The sequence below is a fragment of the Dendrobates tinctorius genome, unplaced genomic scaffold (genome assembly GCF_039654945.1).
Source record: "Dendrobates tinctorius isolate UK_male_01 unplaced genomic scaffold, ASM3965494v1 ptg000134l, whole genome shotgun sequence".
Lineage (NCBI taxonomy): Eukaryota > Metazoa > Chordata > Amphibia > Anura > Dendrobatidae > Dendrobates > Dendrobates tinctorius.
In genome coordinates this window covers 13,171,275-13,187,514 of record NW_027361802.1, presented here as the reverse complement: position 1 = coordinate 13,187,514, position 16,240 = coordinate 13,171,275, and the positions used below count along the sequence as shown (strand labels likewise).

At 46.6% G+C, this 16,240-nt stretch overlaps 1 protein-coding gene across 2 annotated transcripts in view; it reads left to right on the top strand.

Annotated features, from left to right (window-relative positions):
- The window catches only part of CEMIP2 (cell migration inducing hyaluronidase 2), a 164,977-nt gene that overhangs the window by 77,449 nt on the left and 71,288 nt on the right, over positions 1-16,240 (top strand). For both annotated transcript variants that reach the window (XM_073543730.1, XM_073543731.1), the window contains exon 9: positions 15,085-15,290. In XM_073543730.1, the coding sequence (XP_073399831.1) occupies positions 15,085-15,290 (206 nt within the window). The remainder of the gene's footprint in view (positions 1-15,084; positions 15,291-16,240) is intronic.

Below are 16,240 nucleotides of genomic sequence, written 5' to 3'. Positions count from 1 at the left end.
ATTTTTCGGGTCGAGTCGGGTTTCATGAATCCCGACTTTCGGAAAAGTCGGGTCGAACGAAATCGGCCAATTATCATGAAAAGTCGAAGGCCGACTGAAACACGAAACCCAATGCAAGTCAATGGGGAAGAAAAGTTGGCAGTGAGTGGAGGACAGGAAACACACCTACAGTGCCCATTTTAATGCCAAAAATATCAATTATTATTATTTAAGCTTGTCAACCCTAATTTACTTTATAATGATAGTTAGGCATTGAAAACGGGGTTATTTGGCTGAAGTTGTTGGGGGGGGGGTAGGGCTGGCTCCAGATTTTTGTGGGCCCGGGGCCAAAGAGTGTTAATGGGCTCCTTTAACACATGCCACAATTCATGATCCTCTGATACGGCAGAGAAATAGCGGCATAGTACAATGAAAAATACTTCACTTCTTATATCACATAACTGACATCCATTTTAAATTCTCCAATAGCTCCAAAAACTGACAGTATATTACTCCATACAGTATTACGGCCGCCGCATAGTGCGCTATACAGAGTAATGAGGCCCATATATTTCTCCATACAGAATCATTGGTCCCATATAATGTTCCATACAGTATATGATGAGCTCCACATAATGCTACAGTATATGTTGGTCCCCATGGATGAATCTCCCCCGTCTTATGGACCCAAATAATGCTCCATATATAATGGGCCCCATTTCTAATGTTCCAGTGTATAATGGGCCCTGTAATTGCTGCTTCAGTGTGTGTTGTCCACCTTTGGAATGCTCCAGTGTATGGTGGGCCCCATATATCATTCTCCAGAGTATAGTGCTCCCCAAAAATTGCTCCCAACCTTTAAAACAATTAAATAAGTCTCCTCGCTAGGGAGTCCCTGTACTAGTCTGGACTCTTCGTCGTCCCCATCTTCCATCTCTCTGCACTTGGACTGTTTAGGCAGAGGGCGAACAGATGTGATGTCGTCACACTCTCTGACCAGAATGTCACTGTCAGGAAACGCGGAAGACTTCACGGCGGTGGAGCAGGGAGAGGTAAGTATTTCAACTTTACAAGTGCTGTGATCCTGAGCAAGCAGGGGGGGCCCACTCGTTGGCGACGACACTGGCACAGGGCCCCTCATAGTACAGCGATGTGGGGGCGGTGTGTCTGATGGCGGGTGGGCCTTCCCACCGGCAGAGACACTTTTGCGTACTATGAGGGGCCCTGTGCCAGTGCCGTCGCCCATGAGTATGCCCCCCCACCTGCTCAAGGAACCTGCACTTTCATCTGCATCTTCCTCTTTGTCACCTTGTGAAGGTTGTTTAGTATGTGGGAAGGAAAGGGAACCTGAGTTTCATGAGGGTCAGATTCTGGCTGTGTAGAGTGCGAAGGTAATGTAGTGGTCTGTGTCAATGTACCAGCAGAATCATCTAGCAGTGGCTGGGCATCAGTGCACTTGTGGCGCCCCCAGAAGTACGGTCGCCACAGTGGCATTACCTTCCTCCTAGGGAGTGTGATGTCATGCTTGGGAGCAATGAAGGATCTCTCTAGCAGTTAAACCAACACACAACACAGTTCCCACTCCAGGCCAGCAGGGAGAGCTCTGAACCTGACTGCTGAGGAGCTGCTCTCTGTGGTCGGGAGCAGGGAAGTTAGGGCAGTCTGTGAAGGGAAGGGAAAGTGTGTGGATGTGAGAAGGGGAGCTGGAGGATGAGCAGAGTTAAGGCTCACTGCCAGCTGGAGCGCATGGTCCGGATTCCGGTCTCCGAGTTTGTAGGGACACTGACGGTCCTGCAGCAGAAACCGGAGGAAATAGCAGCTGTAAATGCTCTGTTCCCAACTAAGGCTCGGAGGCCCCAGCAGCGACTTGTATGAGCCAGAAGGAAAAGGCTACGGCTGCCTGCCATACTAGAAAGTTTCAAAAGAGAGTCAACAGGGGGAACTTCAGTTAACTCAGTACTGCGAGTACCTCAGATAAGTGCTAGAACGGAGGCCACTCTACCTAGCTGCAGAGAGAGAATTCCTAATTTGCTTCCTGGCTGACCAACTCCTTCTCCTTCTCCATCTGTACTCTGGGTCCTGTACGGCACTTACCAAGTACAGGTAAAGGAACTGCACGACTGTGTCTGTCATCTCTCTCCTGCGCCAGGCGCACGGCTCTGCTACATCCTGCACTGCACACCATCTACCAACTCTTTCATCTGCCCTGCGACTACAGCCCTACCTGTGGAGGGCTTCTACATCTTAGCTGCACCACAACATCTGTCCCAGAGAAGCGACACTGCAGCACTGGTCAATCTGATCAGAAACCACAGGTGGAGTCACGTATCATTCACCTATAAACGTTATTCACCCCTTTGCATGGACGTCCAGGCCCACGGACCGGGTCACCACCACCGTGACACATCCCTCTGAGACACCGGCCCGGTACCGATTAACCCAACTGCCCTGGCTGGCCACCCACACTTGATGTCAGATTCATCTTGGACTGGGGAATTCACGATTTAACTTGATAACCCAGGCATGGTATGTGAGAAAGAGCTACCTGGACTAATGTGAAGTGTGGCCTGCTGCATCATTCACTTTTGGTGGGGGTGAGGGACACAAGGAAAGGGGTTCTTCCTGACCAGGAGCCAGCACTTGACGACTCAGTGCTTGCATTTTTTGACACTTCAGAAGAGGAGGGCATATTAGCTGGAGTCTGTTTCGGCAATGTAAGCCAAAACCAGTTCCTGATGCTCCGGCTTTAAAAGCGGTTAACCTACTCCCAGAAAAGGTAGCCTTCCAGGCGTTCCGGAGCCAGACCATGACGCAGGTTCAACACCTCCTGCCTTAGCTGCTATTGTGCTTTTGCCACTACCAGCAGATGCACCACCACCATCAGTACCAGCTGGCCCCCCCCCCACGCCCGTGGCCTCTTCCACCATACTTCCAAATTTTGGAGAAAATGTACCCAAAATAACATTAGATATATGGTACTGTATCAGAAGCGTACAGCTCTATACAGTCAAAGGATAATTGTCAATTTCCCTATATATTTCATGAGTCACACAGACGCTCACAGGCTCAGTATGGATTAGACAAGAATATAAAAAGTAGAAAAAGGGTACAGTATCATCAGATACCAGGTATATATAGTATAGTTTAAGCATTCTAAATCTCTGTATATATTTCAGGAGGCAGACACAGACGCTCTCAGGCTCAGTATGGATTACAACACAATATAAAAAAGCCGTAAAACGGTAATGAATCTGAAGCGTTCAGCTGTACACAGGGGTCATTGTCAATCTCAGTATTTATTTCCACAGTCAGAAACAGACTCACTTGGTCAGTTTGGATTAGACCAGAATATAAAAAAGCAGTAAATGGGTAATGTATCACAAGCGTAGAGCTGTATACAGTGTTGGGGTAATTTTTAAATCTACATATAAATTGCAGGACTAACCCACAGACTCTCACACGCTCAGGATGGATCACACCACAATATAAAAAGATCCGCAAAAAATAATCACACATGTGGGCCAATGTTCCAGGTGTCAATGATACACTTAGAGTGGTGGATGGAGGAGGACTTCCTGGCAGAAAGGGTACAGTATCACCAGATACCAGGTATATATAGCATAGTTTAAACATTAAAAATGTACGTCTATATATCAGGAGTAGTGTTGAGCCACCCCGCTAGAGTTCAGTTCAGTTCGTCGAACAGTAGGCAAGATCGTTGAATGTTCGTCGAACACCGCCGAGCCCCATTGAAAACAATGGCAGGCAAGCACAAACGCATACAAACACATAGAAAACAAATACAAAACACCTTAAAAGGTGTCCCAAAGCAGACACAATGCTCAGAAGACAGAAATAACATTTGGAAAAAGGCAACTACATATAGAAAGGAGGAGGAGACACAGATATAGGCATGTCATGCCCTTATAAAGTCAAGAAAGGCTGGACTAAAAATCTAAAATAAAAATCTAAAATCGAAGACTATCATACACCGTTGGACTTCCCACCATAAATTATGCCAACTGCCGATCGAGCGGCGTTATTCCCACGACCCTCTGAACAGCGTCCATGAAGGCAAAGTGTTTGGTTTCTGGGGGCAGTATGGTGGCAAAGCTGAACCTTAAAGGAATGTCCAGAAGGGCACCACCAGGAGTGGAGCCTGTGGCTTAATTGGACTCCACACGGGCAACCTCAACCATGCCAGCTACAGAAAAGATGGACAGATTGCAAGCTTTGTCGATCTCTGGGTGGTGGTGCATGGCTGTTTTTAGTTGTGCTAGCGATTTGTCAGCTTAATTCTGTTAACGAATGAGACTCCGGCATGACCCCGCGGTCCGCGTCCAGCTTACTAGAGGATGAAAAAGAGAGGATGATTGACCTCATGGAGATCAACATCCGACACTGCGGAGACACCATCACGTGTTTCTCAACGCAGTGATTCTAGAGCACTGCCCCCATCCCTTATGGGAAATATGTAAAAAATGCAAACACATAAGCCGCTGAGACACCATCACATGTTTCTCAACGCAAGCAATGACTAGCCAGGTCTTTCACCGGGAAGGAACAACCACGGGAACGGCAGTCTCCAATGAAGGAAACCACCTATGCCAAAACATGGTATCCATCCACAGACAGCTGTTTCGGGGTATTGCCCCTCATCAGTGTGGAGTAGGAAACTGGCTAGTAGGAGCAATGCCTAGTAAAAGACCATGAAAAAGAGAGGATGATTGACCTTATGGAGATCAACATCCAACACTGCGGAGACACCATCACGTGTTTCTCAACGCAGTGATTCTAGAGCACTGCCCCCATCCCTTATGGGAAATATGTAAAACATGCAAACACATAAGCCGCGGAGACACCATCACATGTTTCTCAACGCAAGCAATGACTCCGCGGCTCATGTGTTTGCATGTTTTACATATTTCCCATAAGGGATGGGGGCAGTGCTCTAGAATCACTGCATTGAGAAACACGTGATGGTGTCTCCGCAGTGTCGGATGTTGATCTCCATGAGGTCAATCATCCTCTCTTTTTCATGGTCTTTTACTAGGCATTGCTCCTACTAGCCAGTTTCCTACTTCACACTGAGGGGCAATACCCCGAAACAGCTGTCTGTGGATGGATACCATGTTTTGGCATAGGTGGTTTCCTTCATTGGAGACTGCCGTTCCCGTGGTTGTTCCTTCCCGGTGAAAGACCTGGCTAGTCATTGCTTGCGTTGAGAAACATGTGATGGTGTCTCCGCGGCTTATGTGTTTGCAGCTTACTAGAGGGACACGCAAGGCTCTGGCACGCGAGATCGAGCAATAACAGGTTTGTCATGCCCTTACATGTCCGGGGCTGCATGCGCGCTACACTGAAAGGACCAGTGTGTGTCGCTTACAGGTACGGATAATCCGCTGAACCCCGTTAGTGATGGTGATCTGGGATTCCAATTCTTCCCCGCGAAAGAGGATTTCCCAGTAAGTGCAGGTCAACCGAATTAATGTGAAAAAATTAATTGTCCAAACCACAGGCGCTGTAGCTTGCTTAACAGCTGGGCTCCTCTGCTGAGTAGCACACAGTTCTTACATAAACAGGTGGCATAGCTTGGTTCACGGGTGGACTCCTCTGCTGAGTAGCAGACACAGTTACTAGGCCCAAAGTATTAACTGGGCTAAATGCAGTCAAAAACTGGTTCTTTCATAAACAGGCGGCATAGCTAGGTTCACGGGTGGGCTCCTCTGCTGAGTAGCAGACAGTGCTACAAGGCCCAAAAGGATTTTCTGGACAAGATGCGGTAAATTATTAGAATCACACGGTGTAGCTCCTTGACAGGTGCACTACACCGCTGGCTACCATACTCCGCTACTATGCCATGAAACTATCTATTAACATTTAAAACCATTATTAATGTGAAAATTAAGCTATGCTTTTGGTGAACGAACCGTTCTCGAACGAAACCTTTAACAGCCGAATTTTAAGCAAAGTGTTCGAGTTCGACGAACGGCTCGAACACCGCCCAAAACAGCTCAAATTTGAACTTGGCGAACAGGTCGACTCGAACACCGCTCATCTCTAATTAGGAGGCAGACTCAGATGGTCTGAGGCCCAGTATGGATTCAACGTGGTTGTAGAAAGTTGAGAAAGGGTACAGTATCACTGGATAGCAGGTATATATAGCATAGTGTGAGCTCATTTTCTCGTTCTCCTTTGATGTCCGATGAACTCCCTCTGCTGGTGAAAGGAGGTAGTGAAACTGATTTGGATGGGAGAAACCTGTCACCTGAACAGGTGGATTGCGATTGGACATCCGGAGTCTCTGAGTGGATATAAGGCAGCCGACTCCCTGTAGGGTTGCTGGTGATTTCTCTGCTCTGAGCTCTGGCCTCCAGTTCAGTTCCTGTCTTCTAAAGCTAAGTTTTGCTCTGTTATTATTCCATGAGATTTTGTCTGATTTGCTTAGTTTTGTGTTCTGCCAGCCCCGGCTGGGGCTCTGCTGAATTTCCATTTTTGTCCCTAATCGGTTAAATCTCTTTTGCTCTGTCTTCAGAATATATCGGAGTGCTGATATAGGGATTTTGAAGTCTAGTGACTTCAGGGCCGGTTTTTCCTATCAGACGTGTTGGGACATTTTTGGTAGGGTTTTTGCGGATTGCAACCAGCATCTTTTCTGTCCTTTCCTATCTAGTTAGTTGGGCCCCATTGTTTGCTCTGCCTGTCTTTGTCTGTGTTTGTGTTTTTCATCTGTTTTCACCGACAATACATGTTGGGGGCTGTCTATTGCTTTGGGGTCTGCTCTGGAGCAGTTTAGATTTCCCCTTTTCTTTCTTTAGGCTTATTTAGTTCTCCGGCTGTGAAGAGGCGTCTAGGACCACCGTAGGAATGCTCCACGGCTACTGTTAGTTGTTGTCAATAGGATCAGGGGTCTGCAATCCGCTAGCTACCAACCTCTCTGGTTTTCTGGGCTTAGCTTGCATTTTTGTTTATTCCTCCTCCGGTGACTCATTCATAACAGCATAGTTTAAACATTAAAAATATGCGTGTATATTTCCGGAGTCCGACAAAGACACTCACAGCCTCAGTACGGATTAGACAGGAATCTAAAAAGTAGAAAAAGGGTAATGTATTCGTTCGAAGCGTACACCAGTATACACTGTTAGGGTATTTTTCAATCTTCATATATATTTCAGTCTCAGTAAGACAGTCCAGACTCTCCGCAAGAGGAAACGAGATTGATACAAGTACAGACGGAAAGTCGAGTGACTGCAGAAATTTTGGAATTACTAATCACGGGAAAAACTCCCGGGAGAATTCTCAGAGGTGATGCTGACCCTCAATTACTTTGTGGAGACATCGAAAACAGTTCTTGTGAAGAAAGGTTTGCTGTATCGCAGTACCGTGGATCCCATCACCGTTACTCATGTCCATCAAATTGTGATCACAGGGAGAGATGTAGACATTGTCCTCACTGCCTATCATGATCTGTCAGGTAACTTTGGAGTGCAAAAGACAGAAGCCACAGGCTGTAGGTGATTCTATTGGATTGGCATGAGAGGACACATTTAAAAATGTGTGCAGGAATGTCACACGTCTGTGAGTCGGAAAACCGAGAAAGCTGATGATAAACCACCACTGCATCTCATTTTGAGTCGACATCCATAGCAAATGGAAGCCATTGATCATCTGAAGATAGAGCCCAGCAGTACAGGGCATAGCTACGTCTTAACCATCATCTATTATTTCACCAAATTTGTATTGGCAGTCCCAGTGAAGTATTTAACAGGCCAGACTACACAGCGGTGGAGCAGGGAGAGGTAAGTATTGCAAGTGCTGGGGCCCTGAGCAAGCAGGGGGGCCCACTCGTGGGCGGCGGTACTGGCACAGGGCCCCTCATAGTACGCCGGTGTGTCTGACGGCGGGTGTGCACCACCACCGTCAGACACTTGATTGTACTATGAGGGACCCTGTGCCAGTGCCGTCGCCCAAGAGTGGGCCCACCCACCTGTCCAGGGCAACGGCACTCGCACGGGTGCGTGCGCCAGGTGGTGACCCTAGCCCTGGGGGGAGGCAGCCCAGTTAGGGAGGTTGAAAAAATGACATGTTGATGTTGGACATTCAGCAGCTGAAAATGGAGGAATTGGAAAAGTTCGAGGAAGAGGAGGACAAAAGCGATCCATTTTTTGGGCAACCTACTTGCCAGCAGGGGAAGGTGGGACAAAATCCTTTGAAACCCATGCATGGTTCATTTTAATGAAGGTTAGTTCATCAACATTTTGGGTCGACAGACGGGTCCTTTTTTCTGTCAGGACTGATCCAGCAGCATTGAAGACTCTTTCGGATAGCACACTAGCAGCAGGGCAAGCGAGCTCCTGTAAGGCATATTGTGCCAATTCAGGCCAGGTGTCCAGTTTACAGGCCCAATAGTCAAAGGGGAATGACCTGTGAGGGAGAACATCGATATGGGAGGAGAAGTAGTTTGTAACCATAGTTGACAACTGCTGTCTCCTGTCACTTTCAATCAATGCAGTATTACCAGTCGTGTGAGCGGTACTTGAAAAATCAGTCCACAACATGGTCATGAAGCCCCTGTGTCCAACGCCACTTCGGCTGTGTGCACCACGAACACCTCTTCCATGTTGCCCCCTACGGCTCGTGGGAGAACCATCACCTCCGCTGTGTGCTGGGAATGCCTCAAACGGTTTACCAACGTTGCTTGTTTGTTAGCCAGTATTCGCTCTAGGTTCTCCTGTGGCATGATGTTTTGGAATTTGCCTTTTATAGCGTGGATCCAGGATGCTGGCCAACCAGTAGTCGTCATCGATCATCATTTTGGCAATGCGGGGGTCCCTTTTAGGATCTGCAAGGCATAATCACACATGTGGGCCAATGTTCCAGGTGTCAATGATGCACTACGAGTGCTGGGTGGAGGAGCACTTTCTGGCAAATCAACATCCCTCCAGTCACACACAAACCCTGTACCTGACCTTGCCACACCAACCTTTTTTCTTGCCCCCTGAGAAGCATCCTCCCCTAAATAATCATCCCCATCCTCCTCCTCCTCTTCCTCTTCTTCCTCCACCTCGTCCAGGAGAGTTCCCTGAGCAGACAATAGCTGACTGTCATCAAGGCTTCCCTCCTCCTCTTCCTCCTCGGCTGCAGATGCCTACTCTTTAATGTGCGTCAAAGTTTGCATGAGCAGATGCATAAGTGGGATGCTTATGATGGCGTCGTCTGCGCTTACCAGCCATGTGCATTCCTCAAAACACTGAAGGACTTTAGAGGTCTTTCAGCTTCGACCACTGCACACCAGACAACTCCATGTCTGCCTTCAAACTGCCTGCCCGTGTATCCGCCCACATATGCATTACAGCCTGCCTCTGTTCGCACAGCCTCTGAACCATGTGCAGGGTGGAGTTCCACCTTGTTGCAACGTCGATAATTAGGCGGTGCATGGGAAGGTGGAGCAATCACTGCAGCTTCTGCGTACGACTGGAGTGTACGGGCAACAAATATAAACCTAGCACTCACTAGTGCTAGGTTTATATTTGTTGCTTTAATGGTTTGGGAGCCTAACCTTAGCACCATCTTGAGTTGTGCTCACGGTGTTCTCTCCTGGAGTGTACGGGCGACCGGCGGATGTGCGAGCACAGTCTTCGCACCCTATGGAGCAGGGGTGTTAACTCCGGAAAATTATTGGGGAAGCACTACACCACCAGGTTCAAGGTGTGAGCCAGGCAAGGTATGTGTCGGAGTTTTGAAAGGGCTATGGCTGCCACAAAATTCCAGCCGTTATCACTAACTACCTTGCCTGCCTCAAGATGTAGACTGGCCAGCCATGACTCAGTTTGTCGCTGCAAGTAGTTGGCCAGTACCTCCGCGGTGTGTCTGTCGCCCTAACACATCATCTTCAACACAGCCTGCTGATGCTTACCACTAGCTGTTCGATAGTGGGACACCTCGTGTGCAACACTGGCAGCTGCGGATGGAGTGCTCGTGCGACTGCGCTCTGTGGACGAGCAGCACTGTCTCACTGCCGCTGTCCCCTGTGGACCCTGCATCCACCACATTAACCCAGTGCGCAGTGATGGACACGTAACGGCCCTGGCCATGCCTACTGGACCATGCATCTGTTTTGAGGTGCACCTTTCCACTCACTGATTGCTTGAGTGCATGGACAATGCGGTCTTTCACATGCACGTGGAGGGCTGGGATGGCTTTTCGAGAAAAGTGCCGACTGGGTAGGTCATGGCGTGGTACTGCGTAGGCCATGAGCTCGTGGAAAGCTTCGCTTTCAACCAACCGGTAGGGCATCATCTCTAACGTGATTAGTTTGGCAATGTGGGCGTTCAAACACTGTGTACGCGGATGAGAGGATGAGTACTTTCTTGTCCTACTGAGAGTCTCTGGTAGGGTGAGCTGGACTTGAGAGCTGCATATGGTGGAACTAGCGGTGGACATGGCGAACTGAGAGAGGGTTGGTGATGGTGTTGGTGGTCTTGCTAATGGCCTAGATTGTCTTTCGTATCAATAACATTGTGATTCCCTGACTGCTTTGGCCTTGCGACGACACCTCAACATTTGCTGCTGGTGGTGAGCTAACCGGTGGGCTTACAGTGGGAGAAGCGATGTAGCATTGCAGACTACTTTCATTCGGAGCAGGTGCACATGTGGTACGTGAGGTTTGGTAGTCTGTCCACGCTTGCAAGTGCATGCTGGTTAAATGTCTAAGCATGCAACTGGTATCCAAATTTCTCAGATTTTTCCCTCGGCTAAAGGTCTTTGCGCACTTCTTACAGATAACCTTTGCCTGATCATTAGGATTTTGTTCAAAAAAGTGCCATACTGCACTCTTCCTACTATGGAAGACATTTTGAGGCCTTGCACGCTGTGCTAATTTGACCGTCTGGCCAAGCTGTCCTGCAACTCTTTGGGTTTTTGTAAACCATTTTTGGACTGCTACGGGCCTGCCAGATAACAGCTGTTGCGATGTCGATGACTGCTGCTGATCCTCCTCTTCTGAGCTATTGGCAGCAGCACCCTCTTCCCCCAATGGATGCCAATCTGGTCATCCATCACCTCCTCTTCAATTTCATGTGCACCTTCCTCTGTGTCACCGTATAAGGTGGTATAGTATGCGGGAAGGGGCACCTGAGTTTCATCAGGGTCAGATTCTGGCTCAGTACACTGGGAGGACATTGTAGTGCTCTGAATGTACCAGCAGAAAAATCTAGCAGTGGCTGTGCATCAGTGCACTCCATGTCAGATTCATCTTGGACTGGGGAATTCACGATTTGACTTGATAACCCAGGCATGGTATGTGAAAAGAGCTCCATGGAGTAATCTGTAGTGTGGCCTGCCGCATCCTTCATTTTTGGTAGGGGTGAAGGACACAAGGAAAGGTGTTCCTTGATGCACCTGGAGCCTCCACTGACGACTCAGTGCTTTTATTTTTTGAGACTTCAGAAGAGGAGGCGATAGAGCTGGAGGCTGTGTCAGCAATGTAAGCCAAAACTTGTTCCTGAAGCTCCGGCTTTAAAAGCGGTTTACCTACTCCCAGAAAAGGGAGCCTTCGAGGCCTTGTTGAGCCAGACTTTAACGCAGCCTCAACACCTCCTGCCTTAGGTGCTATTGTGCTTTTGCCACTACCAGCAGATGCACCACCACCCCCACCACCATCAGTACCAGCTGGCAACCCCCGCCCACTTCCACGGCCTCTTCCACCATACTTCCTCATTTTTGGAAAAATGTACCCAAAATACCACTAGCTATATGGTACTGTAAAACAAGGTACAAGGTGTATATAGTTTTGGGGAGAATTGGAAGCTCCCTAGAGATTTTAGGAGGCTGAACTATTCTCAGGCCCACTGTAGATTGCACCTCAAATGAACATGCTGAAATAGGCAGGTGTATGACCATGCACAAGGTGTGTGTATATAGTATTGGGGAGAATTGGAAGCTCCCTAGAGATTTTAGGAGGCTGACAATGATGCTCTCAGTCCAAGTATGGCAGCAGGCAGCCTAATAAGCAGGACTGCTGCACACAAAAGTGTGGAAAAATGAACGTTTGATAACTGCAGAAAACAGGAAGAAAAGTATTTTTGCTTTTAAAAAACAGTTTGCACAGCAGTGTGCAAACAGCAATGCAGCTATCAGGGAGCCTTATAAGGCAGCCTAATAACCAACAGAGCTGATGCACAAAAAATATAGCCTCCCCTGTCACTGCACACAAACTGTTATGTTGTACAGTGGAAATCGCTAACAGCAGAAGCAGTTTTTTTGGTATCTTCTTCCCTGCCTAACGCTCTCCCTTATTCAGAATCGGCAGCAGCAACCTCTCCCTAATGCTAAGATCGGCAGAAGTAAGATGGCGGTCGGCGTGCACGCCCTTTTATAGCCCCTGTGACGCCACACAAAGCAAGCCAATCACTTGCATGCCCTTCTCAAAGATGGTGGTGACCGATGCCCATGTCATCGCGTTGCCCACAGTCTGCGTCCTCCATCATTGGCTGAAAAAGGGCGCTGGAAGCATCATTTGAAACGCGACTTTGGCGCTCTGGTCGCTGACCTCGTGGCCGACCTCACGCTATGGTCGGGTTTCGTTTCATGAAACCTGACTTTAGCGAAAGTCGGCGACTTATGAATTTGACCGACCTGTTTCGCTCAAGGGGATCCTATTTCTATCTTCTCTGTGCTAGATCAGATCATAGGAGAGAGAAATAAATGGGAAATCTGTGGTGGTTTTTTTTTTTTTTTTTTGCGGTCAAGGAATAACGGCGATTTCAACACTGGGGACAGTAAAAACCAACCCGAATCATATTTTTCTGATGCTGGGAGGTACAATAGGCTTATTCCTCAGCACCTTTAAAAAGTGGCGCTGAGGTATAAGTACCCTTAAATGCCACCGTTAAAAGGTGTATTGGTGGTCGTTAAGGGGTTAATGCTAATTGGGTGGATTTTGCTGGCAAGATGGTGGAAATTTGCAGACCTCCACATGAATTAGCCATATTTGGTGTTCATTAGATTTTCCCCAAAAATGGGTAAAAAGGAATAAAACTGCTTTTCCATGTAAAGAACTTTAAGAACCCGGCCTAACTTCCCAGTAAACACTGAATTATTTACTCAAGTTATTTTTCATAACTAGCACTTGCCAAGTTATGAGACGATTGCAAAAGCTTTACGAAGATAAATATCAGGCATTCCCCTGCCAAACCATCCAGTAACTTCTTGGAACATATGCAGACCTGGAAGACAAACTGCTTGGCATTCAAAGGGTTATACCTAGTTTTGTAATTTGGGCTGTTAGTTTAGGATTTGGCAGGGGGAGGGGAGCAACAATTAGGTTTTCCTACATCACATTTTTATAGAAACTAAACCATTAGAAGCCATTGTGAAGACACTTGGATATTATAGAATGTCGGGAGATTTCACCTCTGAAGCTTAGAGAAATGTCTATAGCTCTACTGTATAATTCTGGCTGTATAGATTTCGGTCCTAATTTCAGTATAAATGGCAATTCTTTCTATAATCTAAACTGAGCTGCAAAAAAACCCCAAAACATTTGTCGATTGACAACATAATGGTTTTGTGTCAACCGCATCTAAAACACACTTTAGAATAGGGAATTAAATGCTTTTGTCACCAACATCAAAAAGATTGTGTCACAGCTCTGTCGGGTGTCCCGGGACCAAGGGCTTATTCCCTGTCCCTAATACTAGGGGCACCCTAGCTCACCCTGTTTTCCTGGATTACTTCTGATGGTGAAGACGCCGGGGCCACGTACCTTGCCTTAGCTCCTGAATTCACAGTCTGTAATTCAGTTTGTACTTCTCCCCCTGCCAAGGAAGTAGTATACCGTAATACACCAACCAGACTAACAAGATAATACAAATGGGTAAAGGAAAATGCCAATCATACAAATATACTCACACAAACAGTTATACACTGAGGAGTGGTGGATGGGGTAAAATCAAAGCAGGAGAAGGGGAATTGGCACAAACCCAAAACCTAGCAAGTCACAGATAAATCCATCAATTGTCTTCTCAAACAACCTCCAGCCATGCAGCATAAGCTACAATGAGACAATGAGTGCTAGCCAGGGCCCAGATTATATAGGAGATGGCTTACAGTGAACAGCTGAGGGCCTTAATGCAGGAAAGCGTCCATGAGATCTCACCTGAGCAGATTAACCCCTGCACTGCTGAAAGAAACCTGCACCGTTTAATATGAAGGTTAAGCGCTTATTATCAATGCAGGAGTAGGAGAAATCAGATGCGGTTTTCTGGCTGCTCCTGTTGTGGTAAACTCGTGACAGAGTGGTTCTGTCTGTCTATGGCCTACTCTGATCCGTATTAAGCTGGAGAAATTTTGTTCTCTATCTTCTTTAGTTTGCGGTTGTGTAAATCTGACTGCACAGGTGGCATCTGATTTCAGAGTGGAAAAAAAAAAAATTAGATGGCACTTGTCCAATGTATGTGATGTTGTGAATGAGTGCTAAGATTACAACATGGCTTGCCTTTGCACATGTTTACGGCAAGGGAGAGTTGGTAAGACTCTGATCTCTTTTAGAGACTAAGGATTCTGCAGTTTGAAACCCCAACATACATATGAGATAGCCTGTCGCTTGTATGGTTTTATATTTTTGAGAATTTTTTTTTTTTTTTCCATATTGCAACAATCTATTTTATAGTTAAAATAAAATCTTTTAATATTCACATAGACCACAAGGGCTATACTAAGCCCATGCAAAGCAGGGTCAGCTGTGACACTGCCTATTGAGAATTGTGGATCCCATGTGATCAGCTGTGCATAGAGATGTTACCTGTCATTACAATCCTGCCTCTGATGATAATGACACTGCTGTAAAGAACAAGAAGTAGGCGTGCAAAATAACCCCAGTGGCCACGCTACAATACAGATTGTGACCTGAATAAAGAACAGTGTCAAAATGTAGGAAAAACTTGATTTAAGCCATTTAATCTTCTGATATTTTTTCTGTATCTGTCCTTTATACTGGTAACCGGCCAATTGGACAAGTGGGAGGTGAATGTTTGTTATTAACGTTACAATTGACTACTCCTTGGATTCGCAGCTGACATTAATCTACAACCATATTTTGAACAGATAACGGACACAATTGGCTATGACACACTGGGACATTGTTTCTTTCTGGAGGATGGTATAGAACAAAGGAACACTCTGTTTCACAACCTTGGTCTTGTAACCAAGCCAGGCACTTTATTACCCACAGACCGAAATAATAGTGTGTGCACAGCTATGAGGGATAAAGTATATGGAAACTACGTCCCTAATCCAGCCACGGACTGCATGTAAGTATTTGGCAGTGAACCCATCTATTTTCATGTCTCCTTGTGACACTTTGGAATTCGAGGAAATGCTTAAAAGATGGATTTGGCACCATACTGTAATGCTCGAAACCTTAGCACTGCAGCTCATGTATGTGAAGCGTGACTTTGTATGAATCGTGTGTTTTCCATCATTTAACAGTTAGTGGCGGTGTACCAAGTTTGCCAACTTGACCTTTATTTTTTCTGTGCCACTTACTAAAATATCAGATGGACAATAGTTATTTTAGACCCATCGGAAAACCACAATAGATCGTTATGATTTATAAGTGACTTGTCTACAATTCTAATAAGACATTTAATTGCATCCATTGTAAAATGTAATTCCAACCAAAATTAACTGTACAAGTTTCTTGCGCTTCAAAAGCAAAAATCTTGGACACCTTCTTTATTGGGTTGATTGTAAAGTATTGGACTTGGATGACCGAAAATAATGAGAGGCTGTCATTCAAGTCCACTACTTTACAATGTACCCAAACTAACAAATCAAAAATAAAGCAATAGGAAAATTTGACACGGTCGAAGGCCCCATTCTTGCTATAAAGCAATGGAGAAACTGAAATGCCGGGGGTAGAACGCAAGCTTAAAGAACTTTTCTACTACTTGGACAACTTCTTCTCATACCCCACACTTGACCTCCATAAAATAAAACTTGTACTCCCCTCCTGTGCTGGTGTCATCTGACACCAGCGCTGATTGGGCACCGGGGTCACGTGTCACAACAACCGCACGGGAGCCCTAAGGGAGTGAGTGCCGAAACTGCGAGAACGGCGCCGGCACGGGAGGGGAGTATAAGCTTTATTTTATTGGGGCCAAACATTTTGATCAAGAAGGAGCTGGGTTGTCTTACAAGTGAGCAACCCTTTTAAGGTCACTTTATTATCTGGTGGAGAGCAGAGGGGACGTTTCTAACT